General features: G+C 42.8%; 1 protein-coding gene across 14 annotated transcripts in view; it reads right to left on the reverse strand.

The window, feature by feature from the left end:
* AMBRA1 (autophagy and beclin 1 regulator 1) overlaps positions 1-18,174 on the reverse strand; it is a 178,689-nt gene that overhangs the window by 134,625 nt on the left and 25,890 nt on the right. For 5 of the 14 annotated variants that reach the window (XM_061201679.1, XM_061201671.1, XM_061201672.1 and 2 more), the window contains 6 exons: positions 13,588-13,841; positions 13,150-13,208; positions 12,443-12,626; positions 11,630-11,802; positions 10,587-10,653; positions 8,583-10,036 (listed from right to left, as the gene is read on the reverse strand). In XM_061201679.1, coding sequence (XP_061057662.1) covers positions 8,583-10,036; positions 10,587-10,653; positions 11,630-11,802; positions 12,443-12,626; positions 13,150-13,208; positions 13,588-13,722 — 2,072 coding nt within the window. In that variant the 5' untranslated portion in view covers positions 13,723-13,841. Of the gene's footprint in view, positions 1-8,582; positions 10,037-10,586; positions 10,654-11,629; positions 11,803-12,442; positions 12,627-13,149; positions 13,209-13,587; positions 13,842-14,166; positions 14,189-18,174 lie in introns of those variants that run through there. The other 9 variants (XM_061201682.1, XM_061201681.1, XM_061201683.1 and 6 more) reach the window with 6 other exon arrangements.

Here is an 18,174-nt window from a genome sequence, read left to right on the forward strand (position 1 = left end):
ATTAAGTGAAATATGTAAACGGTGGAAGAGTAGATTTAGTATGATCCCATTTTTATAAATAAAAAAAAGTGCTTTCATTTGCAGAGAAAAAATTCTGAAGTTAACACACAAATTGCTAACAGTGGTTAGCACTGCAGAGGACATTCACTATAGATAGATAAATCACACATTTCTATGTTTGAATTTTTACAAATGAATTTGTATTCGTTTTGTAAGCAGACAAAACAGGCATCTCAAAATTCCATTTATGATACCTCGCTGACTACAAATTTTTCAGGCTCTCCCTTCCTCACAGCTTTAATAACATGCTGTCATGGTTGGGGGATGGGGGTGGCTTTGTTGCAGATAATATGCCTGCCAAGAGGCTTTATTTCTTTATTTGTTTGGCAACTCTTCATCCAAACATTTAAGGCCCTTCTAATTCTGACACAATCACTGACTCCCGCCTTCTGGTTTTCACCACAGAATCAAGACACAAATTAATCTAAAAGTGTGTGATATTGGCCTAACTTTAATTTACCCTATTTAGCAGAGCCTCTTCAGTCTATTGTCAATCAGCAGCCACATGATCCTTTTAAAATATAAGATCATGCTACTCCACTTCCCAAGGTTTCCCAAATCACTCAGAGTAAGATGTAAAATCCTTTAAATATCTTAGAAGGCCTGCATAATCTGGTCCCCATTACCTCTCTAACTTCGTCTATCACTCCATCCTTCACTGTGCTCCAGCCAAGCGTTTCAGGGATTTTGCATTTGCCTTTCTCTGCCTAGAATGCCCTTGCCCCCAATGTATACAGAGTTTACTCCCTTACTTGCTTGAAGGAAGGAAGAGGTGTCTGCTCCAATGTCACCTTACCAGACTTCCTCTGATGACCCTATTTAACATTGCAAACTTCCACCCCAGAAACACCTACATTTTCAAATATTTTTCTCCATAGAATTTAACACCATCTGGCATACTAGATATTTTATTTATGTGTTTATTTTCTTTCTCTCATTAGAATAAGAGACTTCTTGCTGGTACTTAAGTAGTATATGGTACACAGTAGGTTCTTAGTAAATATTTGTCAACCGTATGAATGAATGAATCGATCAATCAGAGTAATTATTTCACCAGCCCAATTCCCAGGGTTGTAACAAGAGCCACGCTCCCTCATAGGAGCTTCCTCCTTTAAGGCCTGGGTTTATCTTCCCCCGGCTTCCCTTACTCTTAAAACTAAGCTGCTTAATTCCGCCATCAGCTTTGTCTCCTTTCTGATTTCTCAATACCTGGTTCTCTCTTCTCCCAGAAGGAACAAGTCATGATTTGCCCATCCACATATTAAATTCCCTTGGTTAAGGATTCCTCCTTATTCTTTGTCCTCAAATCCCAAACTTCCGAGTAAAAACTCAAAAGTTAGGAAGGGCTTATTTCAATTTGAATATCAAAAGACAGCGAGTCCACCAATTTTGTGGGGGCATAAATAGAGGTAAAGCAAAACTCGTTCTTAATACGAGGATTCTGCCCCCTGGGGCGGGGGGAACAAACTAAAATCATTTCAAATCTAAAAAAGATTCATTCTAGGGCTTCCCTGGTGGCGCAGTGGTTAAGAATCTGCCTGTCAATGCAGGGGACACGGGTTCGAGCCCTGGTCCGGGAAGATCCCACATGCCGCGGAGCAACTAAGCCCGTGCGCCACAACTACTAAGCCTGTGCTCTAGAGCCCGCGTGCCCCAACTACTGAGCCCGCGCCCACAACTACTGAAGTCCACGTGCCTAGAGTCCGTGCTCTGCAACAAGAAAAGCCACCGCAATGAGAAGCCAGCACACTGCAATGAAGAGTAGTCCCGCTCCCTGCAACTAGAGAAAGCCCGCGTGCAGCAACAAAGACCCAACGCAGCCAAAAATAAAATAAATTAAATAAATTAATTTTTTAAAAAAAGATTCATTCTAATAATGCTCGGACCCACAAAATGAAAAAAGATGAGAACCTATTTTCCTCAATCCCCAATCATCCTGTTTCTAAGCAAGTTCAGTGAAAGCTTTCCACAGAAACTAGAAGAAACATAAACCACCGATGGGAAACAGAACCGTCACATCTAATTTGGCTTATTCACATCTAATTTGAACTTTATCAAGATCAAGTATTCCATAATTGAGACTGCAGAGAGTATTTAAGAAGAAAAAAAACAAAGCAAAAGCACTGACTGCCAGAGATATTAAAATCACTGAGATGCCAAGCCAAGACCAACAAAATGGTCTCAAGAGGAACCTGTAGATGATGCTCAGGAGTGTGCAGGCCCTGAGTCATCAGTGGGAGCCAATATGAAGGACAGCTGACCAGGTGCATTAAGACTTATTACAGCCCTCAGCAAAACCAATACACACGCTAGAAACATGGCTCAATGGTGAAACAGCAGAGAACAAATTTTAGGTCACCTGAGCTCAAGTTATAGAAGGTGTCTACCACGTACAACTCTAGTTATGCCACTTCATTTATTGAACAAGTACTCATTGAGCCAAAAACTCTCTGGAAGACTAAGGATGTGATATAATGATTTTTTTGCTCTTTTACTAAGGAAGCCAAAAAGGATATACACTGCATACTGAATCATAGAGGATGTAATTTCAATTCCATTTGTTCAATATAACTAACATTTATTGAGCACCTACTATGTGCCAGGTAGTATTCTAGGTACAGTAGGGATACAGACACAATCACTGCCTTCAGGGTGCTCACTGTCAAAAAGAGAAACAAATATTTCTCTGTCATGGGTGCAATACTACAAGGAAGTATCTATATGTAGTACACAAACAGCAAAGAAGAGAAAGTGATCATTTGGGGCAATCAGAGAAGGTTTCCCAAAGGAAAAGGGGACCACTGTGTTAGGTTTTGAATAATAAGCTGAGTCTACTCCCCATCCAAAGAAACAGGGAGCGATTTTAGACATATAAAATCCTGTAGACTCAGGTCAGTGGCACAGAAGAACTACTTGAGATAGAACCTCGTCTATACTACAACCATGCTGAGAAGACTGGTACTTTCCTAATTTCTACTTTGCCTTCTCCCTCTTGTGGACCTGCGACTAGCCCCATGGACATAGTCATTCCTGCATTTCCCTCCATCAGCAATGTTCTGCTGTAGCTCCAGGGAGAATCCCCACGTGACTAGAGCTGAGGGATTGAGGGCTCAAGCAAGTTAGTTGGCCCATGAAGCCTCAAGAGGTTTCAGGCTGCTCCAACAAAGCAATTCCCTCACAAAAGTCTTAAAAAAAACACAGAAATCTCGGAACTTCCTGGTGGCACAGTGGTTAAGAATCCGTCTGCCAACTCAGGGGACATAGGTTTGAGCCCCGGTCCGGGAAGATCCCACATGTCGCGGACTAACTAAGCCCGTGGGCCACAACTACTGAGCCTGCACTCTAGAGCCCACGAGCCACAACTACTGAGCCCGCATGCCACAACTACTGAAGCCCACACACCTAGAGCCCGTGCTCCGCAACAAGAAGCCATGGCAATGAGAAGCCCCCGCACGGCAACGAAGAGTTGCCCCCGCCTGCCGCAACTAGAGAAAGCCCGCGTGCAGCAACGAAGACCCACACAGCCAAAATTAAATAATTAAAAAAAAAAAAAACACAGAAATCTAATGAGGGCTTTCAATTCTAACTTTCAAGGTTCTGGGTCAAATTTTACGCTTGTAACCATGAATGTCTTCCCCAATCTTCACCTATCATAAGGGAAAAGTACAGATCAAGAGATGTCTGTTCTCAGAACACACTTGATCTTAGTAAATACTTCAGACACAAGGCCTTGTTACCTATCTGGAGAAGGAATGCAGTAACAATTTTAGTTAGGGAAGATTTAGCCCAAATTTGATTCCCCAATTGTTGAGATTTTAACAGTGAACTTCCCTAACTGGGATCACTTTAAAAGGACTAATCAGGACTTCCCTGGTGGTCCAGTATTTAAGACTCCGTGTTTCCAATGCAAGGGGTGTGGGTTCGAGCCCTAGTCGGGGAACTAAGATCCCACATGCCTCGCGGTGCAACCAAAAAAAAATTTTTTTAAATGATAATAAATAAAAGGACTAATCAATGCGGTTCTATGGCAAATAACTAAAACAGTGTTTCTCCTGTATCCCTAGAAACATCATGTTGATTACATTTACCCAGTGACAATAATTACAAATGATCTATCAGAGCTCCAATTTTTTACAAAGAAAGTCAACTGAAGAGTCCCCTCAGGCAATGATCTACAGGAGCAATAGAAGTTTTGTTTTTTTTTTTTTAGCTACTTTAATTTTTATTTATTTATTTATTTATGGCTGTGTTGGGTCTTCGTCCCTGTGCGAGGGCTTTCTCCAGCTGCGGCAAGTGGGGGCCACTCTTCATCGCGGCGCGTGGGCCTCTCACTATCGCAGCCTCTCCCTCCGCAGAGTACAGGCTCCAGACGCGCAGGCTCAGCAATTGCGGCCCACGGGCCCAGCCGCTCCGCAGCATGTGGGATCTTCCCAGACCAGGGCTCAAACCCGCGTCCCCTGCACCGGCAGGCAGACCCCCAACCACTGCGCCACCAGGGAAGCCCCGCAACCGAAGTTTTGACAGAGAAAACTGATGTGTGAAAGCACTAATTTCAAATGAAGAGGAGGAAAGAGTGCCCTCTTTAGGATCCAGGAGTTTGACTCCCATCTTTGCTACAAGCACCTCTTTAAAAAGTCACTTCCTCTCTCTGCATCTAAGTTTTCTCATCAATTAGAAAAAGAGACAGAGACAGACAGACACTGGACTAAATAAACTCTAGGTTTTCTCCAGTTTTAAGATGCCATTTAAATAATTTTCTTTTTTTCCCTAATACCACCCTTTCAAGGCCACAGGGACCCTGCTGCAAGAAGCCCCAACACCCTCATTTTCTCCTGCTAAGTCCTGGGCTATCAGACCCCAAAAGAAGCTTCTCATGGTGAAGCAAAGGGCCTGCCATCCAAGTTATAAACTGTAACCTGGAGTCAGACTATATAGAGACAGTCACCTTCCACTGCCCAGAGGCAAAAGGAGATAAACCGTGCATCACTGTTCAGCAACACAGAGCTACACTGAAATACACACTTTTGTTTCATATTCTCACTATCTGAAAACACTATAGATTATATCAGCAACACCAAGGATCAAAACATGCCTCCTTAGTCCATCTCCTACTACAAGGCTGAAGAATAAACCCCCTCCCTTCACACACACAGTAAGGACACCTTCTCTTCCCTGCCAGCCTAGCCCAACAGTGACACCTGCTGGGGAAATCCAAGCAAGGCCGCTTATCAGCCAGAGAACACTGGACCTTCAGAAGGTGGTAGAAGATGCCGATTAACACAAGTATATATTAGTGATTTATACCAGAATGCAGCCCCTCAGTTTATGAGGAAGTGGTGGCCCTTCTTTAATGGGTGTGCACTTAGAATATTTTACAAGATACCTCATTTTTGAGTAGGCTGTAAACCCTCGTGGTACACCTCATTCAAGCTCATCTGAAAAGCAACTCCATAAATAATGTAACCACTGGATTAATATACTATTTTACAATGAGAACTGTGCATTTGTATATTTTAAAATTTAAAAAACGTGTGTGTGTATATATATATATATGTATATATATAATTGTTTACAGCAAGATGACAAGGGACTTCATTTTCTACAACATAACATTTCTAAATGCTTGAACTTTTTTATTTAAACCACAAACACATACTACTTTTTGCCTACAAAAAATTCTGATAGATCCTTAATAGTTTCTGGGTTTTAAATGGCCTACTTTATTAAGAAGTGACCATTAATATATTAGTCACACGTGGCTATCTACATTTAAATTAGTTAAAATTTAAATGTAGTTCCTCAGATCACACTAGCCACATTTCAAATGCTCAATAGCCACATGCGGCTGGTAGCTACTATACTAGATGGCACAGATATAGAACATTTTATTAGACAGAATTGCTCTAGAGAAACATACTGGAGTATTTTCAGACAAAATTATATGATGTCTGGGTGGGTGGGAGTGGGTAAGGGATACAGACGAGTGCTGAAAAGTTTTGAAGCCAGGTGATAGGTATACGGGAGTTCATTTACACTACTTTTCTTTTAATTTTTATATGTTTGAAGATTTCCATAACAAAAAGTTAAAAGAAAAGAAAAACATAAAAATGGTTCACCTAAAAACGAGATTATCACTTTAAGAAATACACCATGGGGACTTCCCTGGTGGCACAGTGGTTAAGAATCCACGTGCCAATGCAGGGGACACAGGTTCAAGCCCTGGTCCGGGAAGATCCCACATGCCACAGAGCAACTAAGCCCGTGTGCCACGACTACTGAGCCCGCATGCCACAACTACTGAAGCCCACGCGCCTAGAGCCCATGCTCTGCAACGAGAAGCCACCACAATGAGAAGCCCGTGCACCGCAACGAAGAGTAGCCCCCCCTCGCCTCAACTAGAGAAAGCCCACACGCAGCAACAAAGACCCAACGCAGCCAAAAATTAATTAATTTAAAAAAAAAAAGAAAAATGAAATACACCATGGAGGGCAGCCTAGAAAAATCTTTAGTCATGCACACTGGAGTTCAAATCCCCACTCAGCAACCTACTGTGTGACCTTTAACAAGAAACTTGACTTCTCTGAGCCACTCTTTCCTCAACTGGAAGATGGGAAATTTCATACCTGCCTTGCACAGAGTTACTGTGGAAATTAGAAATAATTAAGGCAAAGCTAGAACACAGTAGTAGGCTCTCAGTAATTGGTATCTCTAATTATTATCAAACAACAGAGTTTGTTTTAAACAACTCAGGTATTTCTCAGAACAGCAACCCATGAAGAGGTCCTGCTAGAACAGAACGGACAGAGGCTGACCACAAACCCACTGATGCTAGTGAAACAGGCACTGGTAGGCTTTTAGAGCAATAACTGAAGACAGTCCTTTATGGCTACCTTTAATAAACTTTTTGAATGCCTACTATATGTCAGGCACTATGCTTGCTACTGTCTCACCTCTCTTGACAAAAAGGAAGAACAGAGTCTCAGGGTCCTGATATGGATCATTATGCAAGGCAAAGTATTCCAAAGCTGGGAATTTAGATGTTAATCCAGAACTGGCCTCAATCAAACGGGCAGAGTAACAATCTCAGCTACCTCATCTATCTTTCATATCTGACCAAGTCTCCCTGTGTTCACGTTACCGCTCTTAAGTCACTTCTAACTATCCTGAATTCATCATGCCCTTTCCTCCCTTAGCATGTGCTATACCCCCAAAATAAAAAGGTCTTTCCCTTTCCAAATCCTACCCATCTTTCAAGACTTATTCTTGTAAAGCCTTCTTTGATGATCCTTCCCTTTCTCTGAAATTAGACTACATTTAATCTCAGTCCCATACAATGAAGCATTCGGCTCCTTTACATTTTTTATGTAATTACATGTAAATAAGTCTTGCCTCTACAACAACACTGTATACTGCCAGTGGGCAAAGACCAGGTATTATACTTCTTTTGTACTCTTGACAGTGCCTAGCCCAGTGCTAGAAAAAAAATATAATTCAACAAATACTTATTAACTGGGTAACTCTCTAAAGCATTCTCCCAAAATAACAAGTACATTATGTGCACAATCCATATTCCCACCCTTGCTAGAAGCTTATGTCAGAGAAATTTCAGATGCTTCAACAGAGGATGTAATGCAGAGCAATATGCTGTTTGGATCCAACAGGCATATTCTGGGAGTTGGTGATTATGCTAGATTTGACCTTTACAGAATTACAGAAAGAAGTCCCTAATAAATCAAGATAGATGCGCACACAGCCATACACGGAACATGTGGTGGGCGATCAACTACACCCACTCTGTTTCTTCCATGAAAGAGTTGCCTGGGATGCCAATCCAAGTATGGAGAGGCCTTCCTTCTATGAATTTCTTCTTCTCCACCTCGAGGTGAATGTCCATCTGGAAGATCTACTCAAAGAATCTTAACTAAGCAACTAACTTGCTGTCCAAAAAATATATACCTCTAAAAAAAAAAATTTTCCTTGACATATATACGTACTATTTTCTTTTCCTTCTGTCAAGTTGCAATGTTCCAAAAGATATGGTTTAAGAATTTGTCCAAAGCAACACAATCAAAGACCCAATTCACTAATCTGTCCCAAGCAGGGTTCTCTTTTACTACTTTTTCCTAGTCTCTCTGGGACATTTTGTTGTTTCACAATAACCAGTCCTGCACATACAATCCTTGGAGAAGGCCAAAAAGCAGAGCAGAGGAAGTCAACGGTTTTACCTCCTCATGCCTCTCTAACCTCATCTACAACTCTCCTCCAAGGCTAAATGTCACATGAGCTTAGCCAGAAAAGGAGCAAGCAGTCACCTGACTCACACTGCCAGGCCTCATCCTCTTTCCACCACCACAGCAAGATTTTCCAAGAAGATGCAATGGAAGCTAGGGAGATCAGAACCAGATGCATGATGCATGGATCCCAGACGCTCCAGATCCAGCCACAACACCCACAGGACTGAAGGAAGAGATATCAGGAGGAAAGTAAGGGATACAGGAGAAGACAGGAAAGCATCTGCTCACCTCCTGAGTGAATCTTCCTCGGAGCTTTCCTCAGCCATATCCTGATGTAAGGCCTCCTGCGACACAGTTCCAGATCTGCTGGACTGGGTGTAAATTCGTTCCCAGTGGCCTGTCTCCTGGTTGAAGGCCACCCCCACAGTCCTCTCCTCCTGCGGGCTAGCAGAGCTGCTCAACTCCAGCCTGCTGGAGCTCGGCGTTTGGCCCTCAGTCCGCTCGAGAGGTGGCAACTGGCTGCCAGTCGAGGGCATGCCCTCAAACGTACTGGGGACCTGCCAGGAGGAGCTGGCTTCGCCAGAGGAGTAGTTGGGTGCGCTTCTTTCCCAGCGCAGGGTATCGTTGTTGAAGGTCAGGAGATTGTGGCAAGCGCGGCAGCGGTTCAGGTGGCCACGCGACAGGTTGGAGTTGTTCTCGCTGCTGTGTGGGGTGGGCTGGTGGGAGGGGCCTGGCCTCTCGGATTCAATGTTATTGTTGAGCATTTCCTGGGCCTGTTGGGCCTGGGGCGCTTCCCCACTCAGGCTCTGGTCCAGCTCCTGAAGCCGGTCATACTCCAAAAAGAAGCGTCTCAGGTCACATTGAAGCTCATGGCGAATGCTGCCTGAGTTGTTTTGGCTGGAGCCATTCCCTCCATCCGACTCAGTTGCCAACCCTGAAGCTGGAAAACCCCTCCCTTCTGTGGCTGAAGTGTACACAGATGCTTGAGAGCCACCTTCCTGCTGTCTCAGCACAGACAGCAAACTCACCGAAGAGGCACTGGTCCTGGGCGGGGGCATGGATTCCGCCTCAGAGCGGGAGTTCAGACTGAGCACTGTCCGGGTCCACTCAGATCCTGTCAGCCCAGGAGCGATTTCTCGGTGATACCTAGAAGGGTGGCTAGACAGAGGGCCTCCCAAAGAGCGACGGGTGGGACCCAGACTGAGGTTGCGGAGCGTGTTGCCGGCAGTGCTGCTCTGGACTGTACTGAAGGCAGACGGCCGGTTCAGGAGGCCCTGGTCCTGCTGCGCTGATGAGGCCTGCTCCGGGGGATGGAAGGGCTCGGTCTGTACAAAAGAAAAGGAAGGGGTAGTAGCCCTGGCAGGAGCAGGGGGGACACTGTCCTGGTGTGGCAAGAGGGAAGGAACTCGAGTGCCAGAGCAGCGGCTGCAAAGGCACAGGATCCCAAGGTGCTGGCAGCACTCGGCTGTGGGGTAACTGACCCGCTGTCGGAGCCGGATGTAAGCGGAAGTCCTGGGACGCTCCGTGGAGGGCTGAGGGGGAGGCGGTGGGGGTGAGGGGGTGGCAGAATCTTGCACTGTGCTTTGCTCTCCCACCTGGATGCCAGAGGAGCGGGAGGACAGCATGTGCAGGAAATTGTGGAGGAGAGGCGTCCGGCGCACTGGCTGTGACTGCAGGAGGGCACGCTGACGGTAATGCGATAATTCTGTTCCGTCTATGGGGATCTCTGGTTCGTCATCACCCTGCAACGTGGACCAAGGTGGGGCGGGGGCAGAGCCAGGTAGTTAGGTAGAACTTGCAGGTAGATCAAGAAAAACTACTGATAATCATCCAAGGAAAACCTTTCTAGAGAGGCAACAACTCCATCCTTGAAGTACTGAGAATTAACTGGTTCCAGATTCAGAATCATCATATGGTATTAAATTATTCACTTCCAATTAGCAACACTTCTGAACGAGTACAGCTGGCAAACCAACTCTGTTACAAAAGGCATTTCCAGACATGGAGGCAGTAAGGGGAAGCAAAATGTCAACCAGCCAGAGGCACATGAATGACAAGTTATCCAACACAGCCTGGTTACTTCTACTGGGACGATCACTCAGGGGTTTCAGAATGGACTCCCCTGTCACGATATGGCTATAACTTTGAATACAGTCTGAAGCTAGTTTTTAATCTTGACTGGAAAGAAACACTTGGACATTGAAAATTGAAGTCCAATATAATCAGAATTAGAGCACTAGGTGAGAAAATAACCCACAGTTTAGACAGAGTTGGAACTGCTGACTAACTTACCTGCTGATTAGAGGGGTTAACAATTGCTGTGAGTAAGTAGTGTCCAAGAGGATCAAATCTCACCAGACTGAAAGCACAGAAGAAAGGGACAGAGACACAGAGAGAGAAATTATGTTAACCGAGAAGAGGAAACCTGTGAGAAAACGTCTGGAAATCATTACTGACAACTGTGGGATCACCGAGGTATCCACTTAATGTTACAGACTTCCAAAACTTTCAAACAGATTAAAATAATAAAGCTCAATACTTCTTCTTACATCCTCACACTTGCCAGAATAAGGGAATACATATCGCAAAAATAATTTCAAAAAACACCTGGGCTTCCATCCCAGGAAGCAGCTACATTAAGCACACAGCTGCTCATGTCTAAGAGCCCATCATAATAGTAAAGCAGAGAATGCTCCCATACTCTGCCACAGGTTCAGGTCTCCCCTCACACAGCAGCTACACTGGCAAGAAGCATGAGTGCTGGTGACAAGGAACAGTCTCAGCATCAAGTGACATAGCTGAGGCTAGAAAATTAGCTAATATCCAACTGCGATACCAAGAGGACCAAAGGAAAACAATGCATTGACTTTAATTCAGGCAATATGTGCACTGATTTTGATGGCTAAATATGTAAATATCTACTAGCATATTGGATACATATCTACATCTCCATTTTCCATTTCCAGAAAACCAGGGATAAGCAATTTACCCACCAAGCTACCCACCACCTGAATACCTTTCAGGATTATAAAAAAAAAAAAAAAAAGGCTTTATACCAAACCAGATAGCTTTGAACCTAAAAAAGATTCTAACAGCCATAGTCTACAGAGACCAGAAGATGAGGCCAATAAGGAACAGGTGAAATGAACAATATGAACTGCTTCCTGGCTGATCAGCCAGCTGCTTAAAAAGTAGGAAGACCCATAGGGATAACACCCTGCCCTGAGCAGGGATAATACGGAGATAATAATCTGTCTCCTGAGGTGAAAGCACAGGTAAATGCTCTCTGCCATGTTAATCCTACACCAGACGTTGCTGGTGGGCAAAGCACTCACCGGACCCGTTCCATCTCACTAGCTGTCTTCACCACGGCAAAAGGCTCCCGTCGACTCCAATCCCAGAAGTGGATCTCATTGGCAGTGGCAATCAGCAGGAGCTGAGCCGTAGGGTGGAAAGCCAGGGAGGCAATGGCATTGTTGCTATCTGTGAACCAGCTTTCACTGCCACCCTATGAATGAACAAATCCCAGACATTCTTAGGTTACAAGCTGCCAGCAGACTGAGATGTCAATTTCAAAAAAAAAAAAAAAAGGGTCCATTTAACATAAAACGACTACTTGTAGGGCCTACTTTAAGTACATCCTCTGAAAACGACGTACAAAACCAGTGATCTGGCAGTGTCACCAACTTTATCAGAAAAACATTACTGTCAGCTCAGTTTTGTCATCTACAATCCATAAGCAATGAGCACCCGCACAGCTCCTGTTTTTCTGTAGCCTGTGAAAACTCAAGCTTGGTGCATGACATGGTGCACAACAACCCACTAGCCAGTCACCAGGACAAGGAGCACATTGCTTTGATGATCATGATCAGAATACAGTACAATCCTTGATCTAAAACAAGAGAAATCCATCCTGAAGACGTCTTAGAGTGTCCTGTACTATGTCACAATGGGCAGACAGTTAAATAGGGTGTTCATCTTAGAATGGAGGGCTGTCGGCTAGACTCCCTATCAGTAAGTAGGCAATGATTACTGAGTAAGTACTCAGATATAGTTCTAAGAACCTGGCTAGTCTCTCCTCCAGCGTTAAGAACCCAAGGGTAAACAAGTCTCTGCATTTAGAATACCAAAGAAAAGGAAACACTTACGTGTAAATCCCAAATCCTAACCTCCCCATCTAGGCAGCCAGAAGCAATAAGGCCTGAGATGGTGGGATGAAAAGTGACACACCATGGAGTGCGGCGGTGTCCAATCAGAGAGTGAACACACTTGCCTGTCTTCACCTCCGTGATGTAGATATTATGGTTTACATGGGTGGAGGCCAAGAGAGTCCTAGGGAATCAAAGAGGAGGAAGTAAATGTGAAGTACGTGGGAGGGTAACAAACTTTATCAGCTTTGGACAAAAAATGAAAATTGATACTTATTCCCCATCCCAACATGAAAAAAACTACGCCTTGGGCATTACAAACAACAGAAACATTCTCATCTTTAAAAGCTTTTGGCTTCTCCATTCTGTCCCCAGATGACACATAACCCCTTCAGAGAATATTTTTTCCAGCAGGGAAAACTATCACACTATTGGTGGCCTATATCACACAGGCAAAGGATTCTTATTGAGAAACTTTCCAAGTTTTGATCCTCGACGTTCATAGATTCCTTTGCTTATTCCCATTATTTTTATGGTTAGCAATGCTCATCTACTTTCTTTCCCTTCTGATAACACTGGCAAAGCTCTCTTCATTCAGTGCTTCAAAGAGCCTTTAGGGATTTGACTTGGAAGATCAAGCTAGGCCAAATACAGAGAACGCAATGCTGTCACAAGTCTCAGGTAAAGTTTAGGTAAGGACTAGGTACCTGTCTGGGCTGAAGGCCAATAAAAAGGTAGAGCGTGGACTATCCGGCAGTTCTACTCTCTGAGAAACAAACAAACAAAAGTTAAAATACATTATTTATAAACTATGGCTCACTCTATCTCAAAAGCACCAAACCATTCTAGACTAGTATTTACCGTGTAAGCTTAAAAACTGGAGACAATGATCAAGCTACAAATTGAGAGAGATAAATCTAAACTACCTTCAGGAAAAATATCTAGCTCTAAAGAAAAATGATATTTCTAGCCCATTATGCTTCCAAATTTATTAAAACCTCCCCCCCACAAAAAACCAAGTTAGATATATCAATTCTCCTACACAAAATAAATTGTACCCCAACTCTATGTCATTAACCCATTCTAAGGCCCCATTCTACCGTCACCACTACAACTCCTATGTGAAAAACACCCATTTTTCTTACCTTGCCCTCCCATTTCATCCACCGGGTTTTATCTTCCACCAGCTCCTGCAGAAGTCGCTGAGCTCCAAAGGTCCGAGTGCCCCGTTCTCGCCCCCAGAGTATCCGGACAGCATTCTTCTCTGGAACAACCTTCATGGTCCTCAGTAGCCACTGTCACACCAGGCCCGGGAAGAGAAGGAGCGAGCAATAGCTCTACACGCTGAAGCAGCTAAAATGAGGCCATTCAGGTCCTTGTAAGTTCCCTTCATGGAAATCTAAGGTATAGACATTAATGTCAAAGAACATCTATTCTGCAGTCAGAGAAGGTTCCCACTGCAAATATGATTCTAGCTCAAAGAGGAAAGTACTGTTCTTTTCATATTTAATGACACCTTCTCAGAAAAGACCCTTCTCCCAGAACTTTTCTTCCAAGAATATTTCATCCTTAAATTCCTCCCATATCCTCCATAGCTCAACCTTATATCTAAAGAACAGACCATTGTCTAAAGGAGTTATTCTTTTTATCAGGCAGTAAGAACTTTTTTACTAACCAAAAGGTCTAAAACCCTGTCAAAAACAAAACAAATCACAACACAATACCTGCACTCTGGGGACTTCCCTGGCCGTCCAGTGGTTAGGACTCCGTGCTTCCAATGCAGGGGTCACAGGGTCAATCCCTGGTCCGGGAACTAAAATCCTGCATGGCACATAGCACGGCCAAAAAAAAAAAAAAATCTGCACTCCCCGCTCTGTGCCAAGCTGCTTCCCTAGTTGCTGGTAGTCCTCCTTATCACTTGGGCAGCCTCCAAACTAAAGGACAAGTAACCGATTTTAAAAGGCTATTACTTAAGGTATGGTTCTTATGCAGCAGCTTCAATTCTATCTCCTACCTAAAAGCAAGTGCACAGAACCCCTTCGAGGTACCTTTCTCATTCTCTTTTCCTCTTCCCCACTCAAGTTCCAGAATAGAGGACAGAGGAGGAAAGAAAAGAAAAAATTTCAATTCCTTTTTCTCATCCACTGCAAGCCTTAACGGTATAAAACTGTCACAAAATAAACACAAATTCTACTAAAATGTCAACTAGCAGCAAAATATACACATGTGCAACAATTAAAGAATTGTGGTCCCTCCAAACAATGGAATACGCAGCCCAATGAAATGGCATTTGAAAAGAATACGTATATAAACCTCATTCATTGCAACAGTTTCTTCAACTATATTTTGAAAAAATTCAAATATACAGAAATGTTGAAAACAGCAGAATAAATACCAACTACTCACCACTTAGACTCAAGAATTGCTAATATATTGTCAAATTTGCCTCATTTATCTCCATGGATAGAGATATATAAGGGTTGTTTTAATTTTCCTGCGAACCATTTCAGCAGGCATTGAGATACTCTAATCCTATATACCTCACTGTGCATCTAAGAATGAAGACATTTAACTTCATAACCACAATACCATTATCACACCCCTTGTCATTTGTGCCTTTAATACACCAAATACACCAAAAAGTGTCTAAAAAAAAATCCAGAACCCAATCAAGGTTCAAGCAACGAATTTGGATGTTATGTCTCTTTAGTCTCTTTTACTCTAGAATGGCCTCCAAGTTTTATTTTGGTTGGTTCTGTTTATGCTTGTTTGTTTGTTTACAACACAAGCTTTTTAAAATGACCAGGAGAGTTGACTTGTTGACTTGCAGTTGACAGTTACATCCTAGTTTTGTCTGATTATTTCCTCACAGTGCCATTTAGCTTGCATCTCTATCCCTAATACTTCCTGTAAACACTGACTAGATTTAGGTTAAGAGGCTTGGGCAAAAATGCTTCTCAGGTGATGCTACTACCTACGTACCTCATCTCATGATGCAGCACATCATATTCTCAGACTGTTCCATTTAGTGAGACTTGGTAAATTACATGATCATCTGGCAAAACATGATCACTTGGTTGAGTCTGTAACAGCCAGAGCTCTCTTTATAAAGGTATATTTCCCCCTTTACAACTACTGATCTGTGGCTAACATTTGGCACCATGTGAATATGCTGTTCCTCTTCAACCTTTTGCTTAATCGTTTAGCAGTCACTGATAATTCCTTTTTAAATTATTTCATTTGGGGGCTGGAATACATTGATTTTCCAACTCCATCATTATTTCTACATTCACTAGCTGGCATTCTTCTATAAAGAACTTTCCCTTAATAACTGAAGCAGAGGGCTTCCCTGGTGGCGCAGTAGTTGAGAGTTTGCCTGCCAATGCAGGGGACACGAGTTCGAGCCCTGGTCTAGGAAGATCCCACATGTCGCGGAGCAACTGGGCCCGTGAGCCACAACTACTGGGCCTGCGCGTCTGGAGCCTGTGCTCCGCAACAAGAGAGGCCGCGATAGTGAGAGGCCCGCGCACTGCAATGAAGAGTGGCCCTCGCTCACCGCAACTAGGGAAAGCCCTCGCACAGAAACGAAGATCCAACACAGCCAAAAATAAAAAACAAATAAATTAAAAAAAAAAAAAAAAAAAAAAAGCTTAGGGGCCCAAAAGGTCCTTTAAAAAAATAATAATAATAAAATAACTGAAGCAGAGTAAATGCTTAATTTTTTTCCCTTTAATTACTACTTCTTATTGTTTGTAATAGCAAAAATTGGGCACAACCCAAGTCTCTAAAGGGGACTAAATAACTAATCTACGGTAAGGAAGATTCTCTGGGTACTGATAGCCAGAGATCTCCAAGATACATTGTTCAGAGGAGGAAAAAGCAAGGAGCAAAACAACATATATAGTAAGGCTAACTTTTGAAAAAGAGAAAAAATTAATGGTCACTTATTAGGGACTGAAGGGACAAGGTAAATGGAGACAAAGATAGAAGCTAGACTTCTCAGTGTTTCTGTTTTATGTCATTTTAATTTTTGAAATTACCTATTCAAAATTTATTTTTAAAATATTTAATAATGTGAAAAAAATACATGTTAAGTGAAAAAAGCAAAATAGAAAATTATATATACAGTATGATCCCAATTTTACTTTTTTTTAAATCTTTAAGAATAATGATAGAGGCACTTCCCTGGTGGCACAGTGATTAAGAATCCACCTGCCAATGCAGGGGACACGGGTTCAAGCCCTGGTCCGGGAAGATCCCACATGCCACGGAGCAACCAAGCTCGTGTGTCACAACTACTGAGTCTGCGCTCTAGAGTCCGTGAGCCACAACTACTGAGCCCACATGACACAACTACTGAAGCCCGTGCGCCTAGAGCCCGTGCTCCGCAACAAGAGATGCCACCGCAATGAGAAGTCCGCACACCGCAACGAAGAGTAGCCCCGCTCACCGCAACTAGAGAAAGCCCGCGTGCAGCAACGAAGACCCAATGCAGCCAAAAATAAATAAATAAATTTTTAAAAATCATAAAAAAAACAACGATAAAAGAGAAATATAAAAAGTATTAACCATGGTTCTCTTTGGGTGGCAGGATTATAGGTGACAATCATCAGAAAAGGCAGCGTTCTTTTCATTGTTTAAACTTAAAAAGTAATAAATGCTTATTGTAAAAAGTCAAACAATAATCAGCTCTTTACACTTCATGAAAGGCTGCAATCTAAAAAGTACACAACTACATGCATCCAAATACAGAAGGAAAAATATTTATCGCCTGTGCTGAAATGAGTTTTCTCCCTGGAATATTAAAATTTAAAAAGTCAGAAAGATTCTACAGAAAAACATAATTCCAAGTTCCTAGTCGCATACACCACAAAGTTCCCTAAGGATTGACTGAGGAACACTCTAGCCTGTATCCTTGTAGTACAGCTCCCATCCCCCAGTAGCCTACAATATAAATACTATGTACACACTGAATATGTCAACACAGTGCAGGCCAACCTCCTGCATAAACTAAGGATGAACTAACTGGAAACAAATAATCTCCTTGGTGACCCTGACAACTCATGGTTTAAGACCAAAAGTCTGGAAGTGAAACTGCCACAAAGCTGAATAATTACTAACCAGGAAGGTGGCAGAAATACAGTTCCCATCCATTCACCTTAACCCTTAACTGAGCCTATAATTTTTTTAGAGCCAATCATTCTTTTACCTAATATAGAGAAGTTCAGCAGAAATGAGTTTTGAGGGTTCCTTGCCCTATAGTGCAACATTAAAAGTACTTTCAGAGAAATATATTTAAACCATTTATAATCTTATAACATGTGGTGAACACAGCAGCAGTCCAATTCCTAAAAAAAGTCTGACCTTCTGACCTCGTGTAACTCAAGAGGAAGAAAATATAGGTCACAAACACTGGATGATTCAGAAAACTGTGATGCAGTCAGAAGTTCCTACAGGAATCAGAAGGGTGAGGGAAGAGCTGCTACAAATACCAGTTATCAAGAAAATTCAAAAACTAAAGCTCAGGATTACTGAAGAACTTGTCTACCAATTCCCAGAGACCTAAACACACCAACAGTTCAAACAAGAGAAAGTCTGACTGATGGCAAGAAGTCAAAGGAACTAAAACAACTGCACAGTCTCTCTTTTGTCTGAAAAAAAAATATTTGCTCTGTTTCTTTAAAAGGATAAGGGGCCTTCTCCTGATACACTCCTTATAGCCACCTGAGAAG

Source organism: Eubalaena glacialis, chromosome 10, assembly GCF_028564815.1.
Source record: "Eubalaena glacialis isolate mEubGla1 chromosome 10, mEubGla1.1.hap2.+ XY, whole genome shotgun sequence".
Lineage (NCBI taxonomy): Eukaryota > Metazoa > Chordata > Mammalia > Artiodactyla > Balaenidae > Eubalaena > Eubalaena glacialis.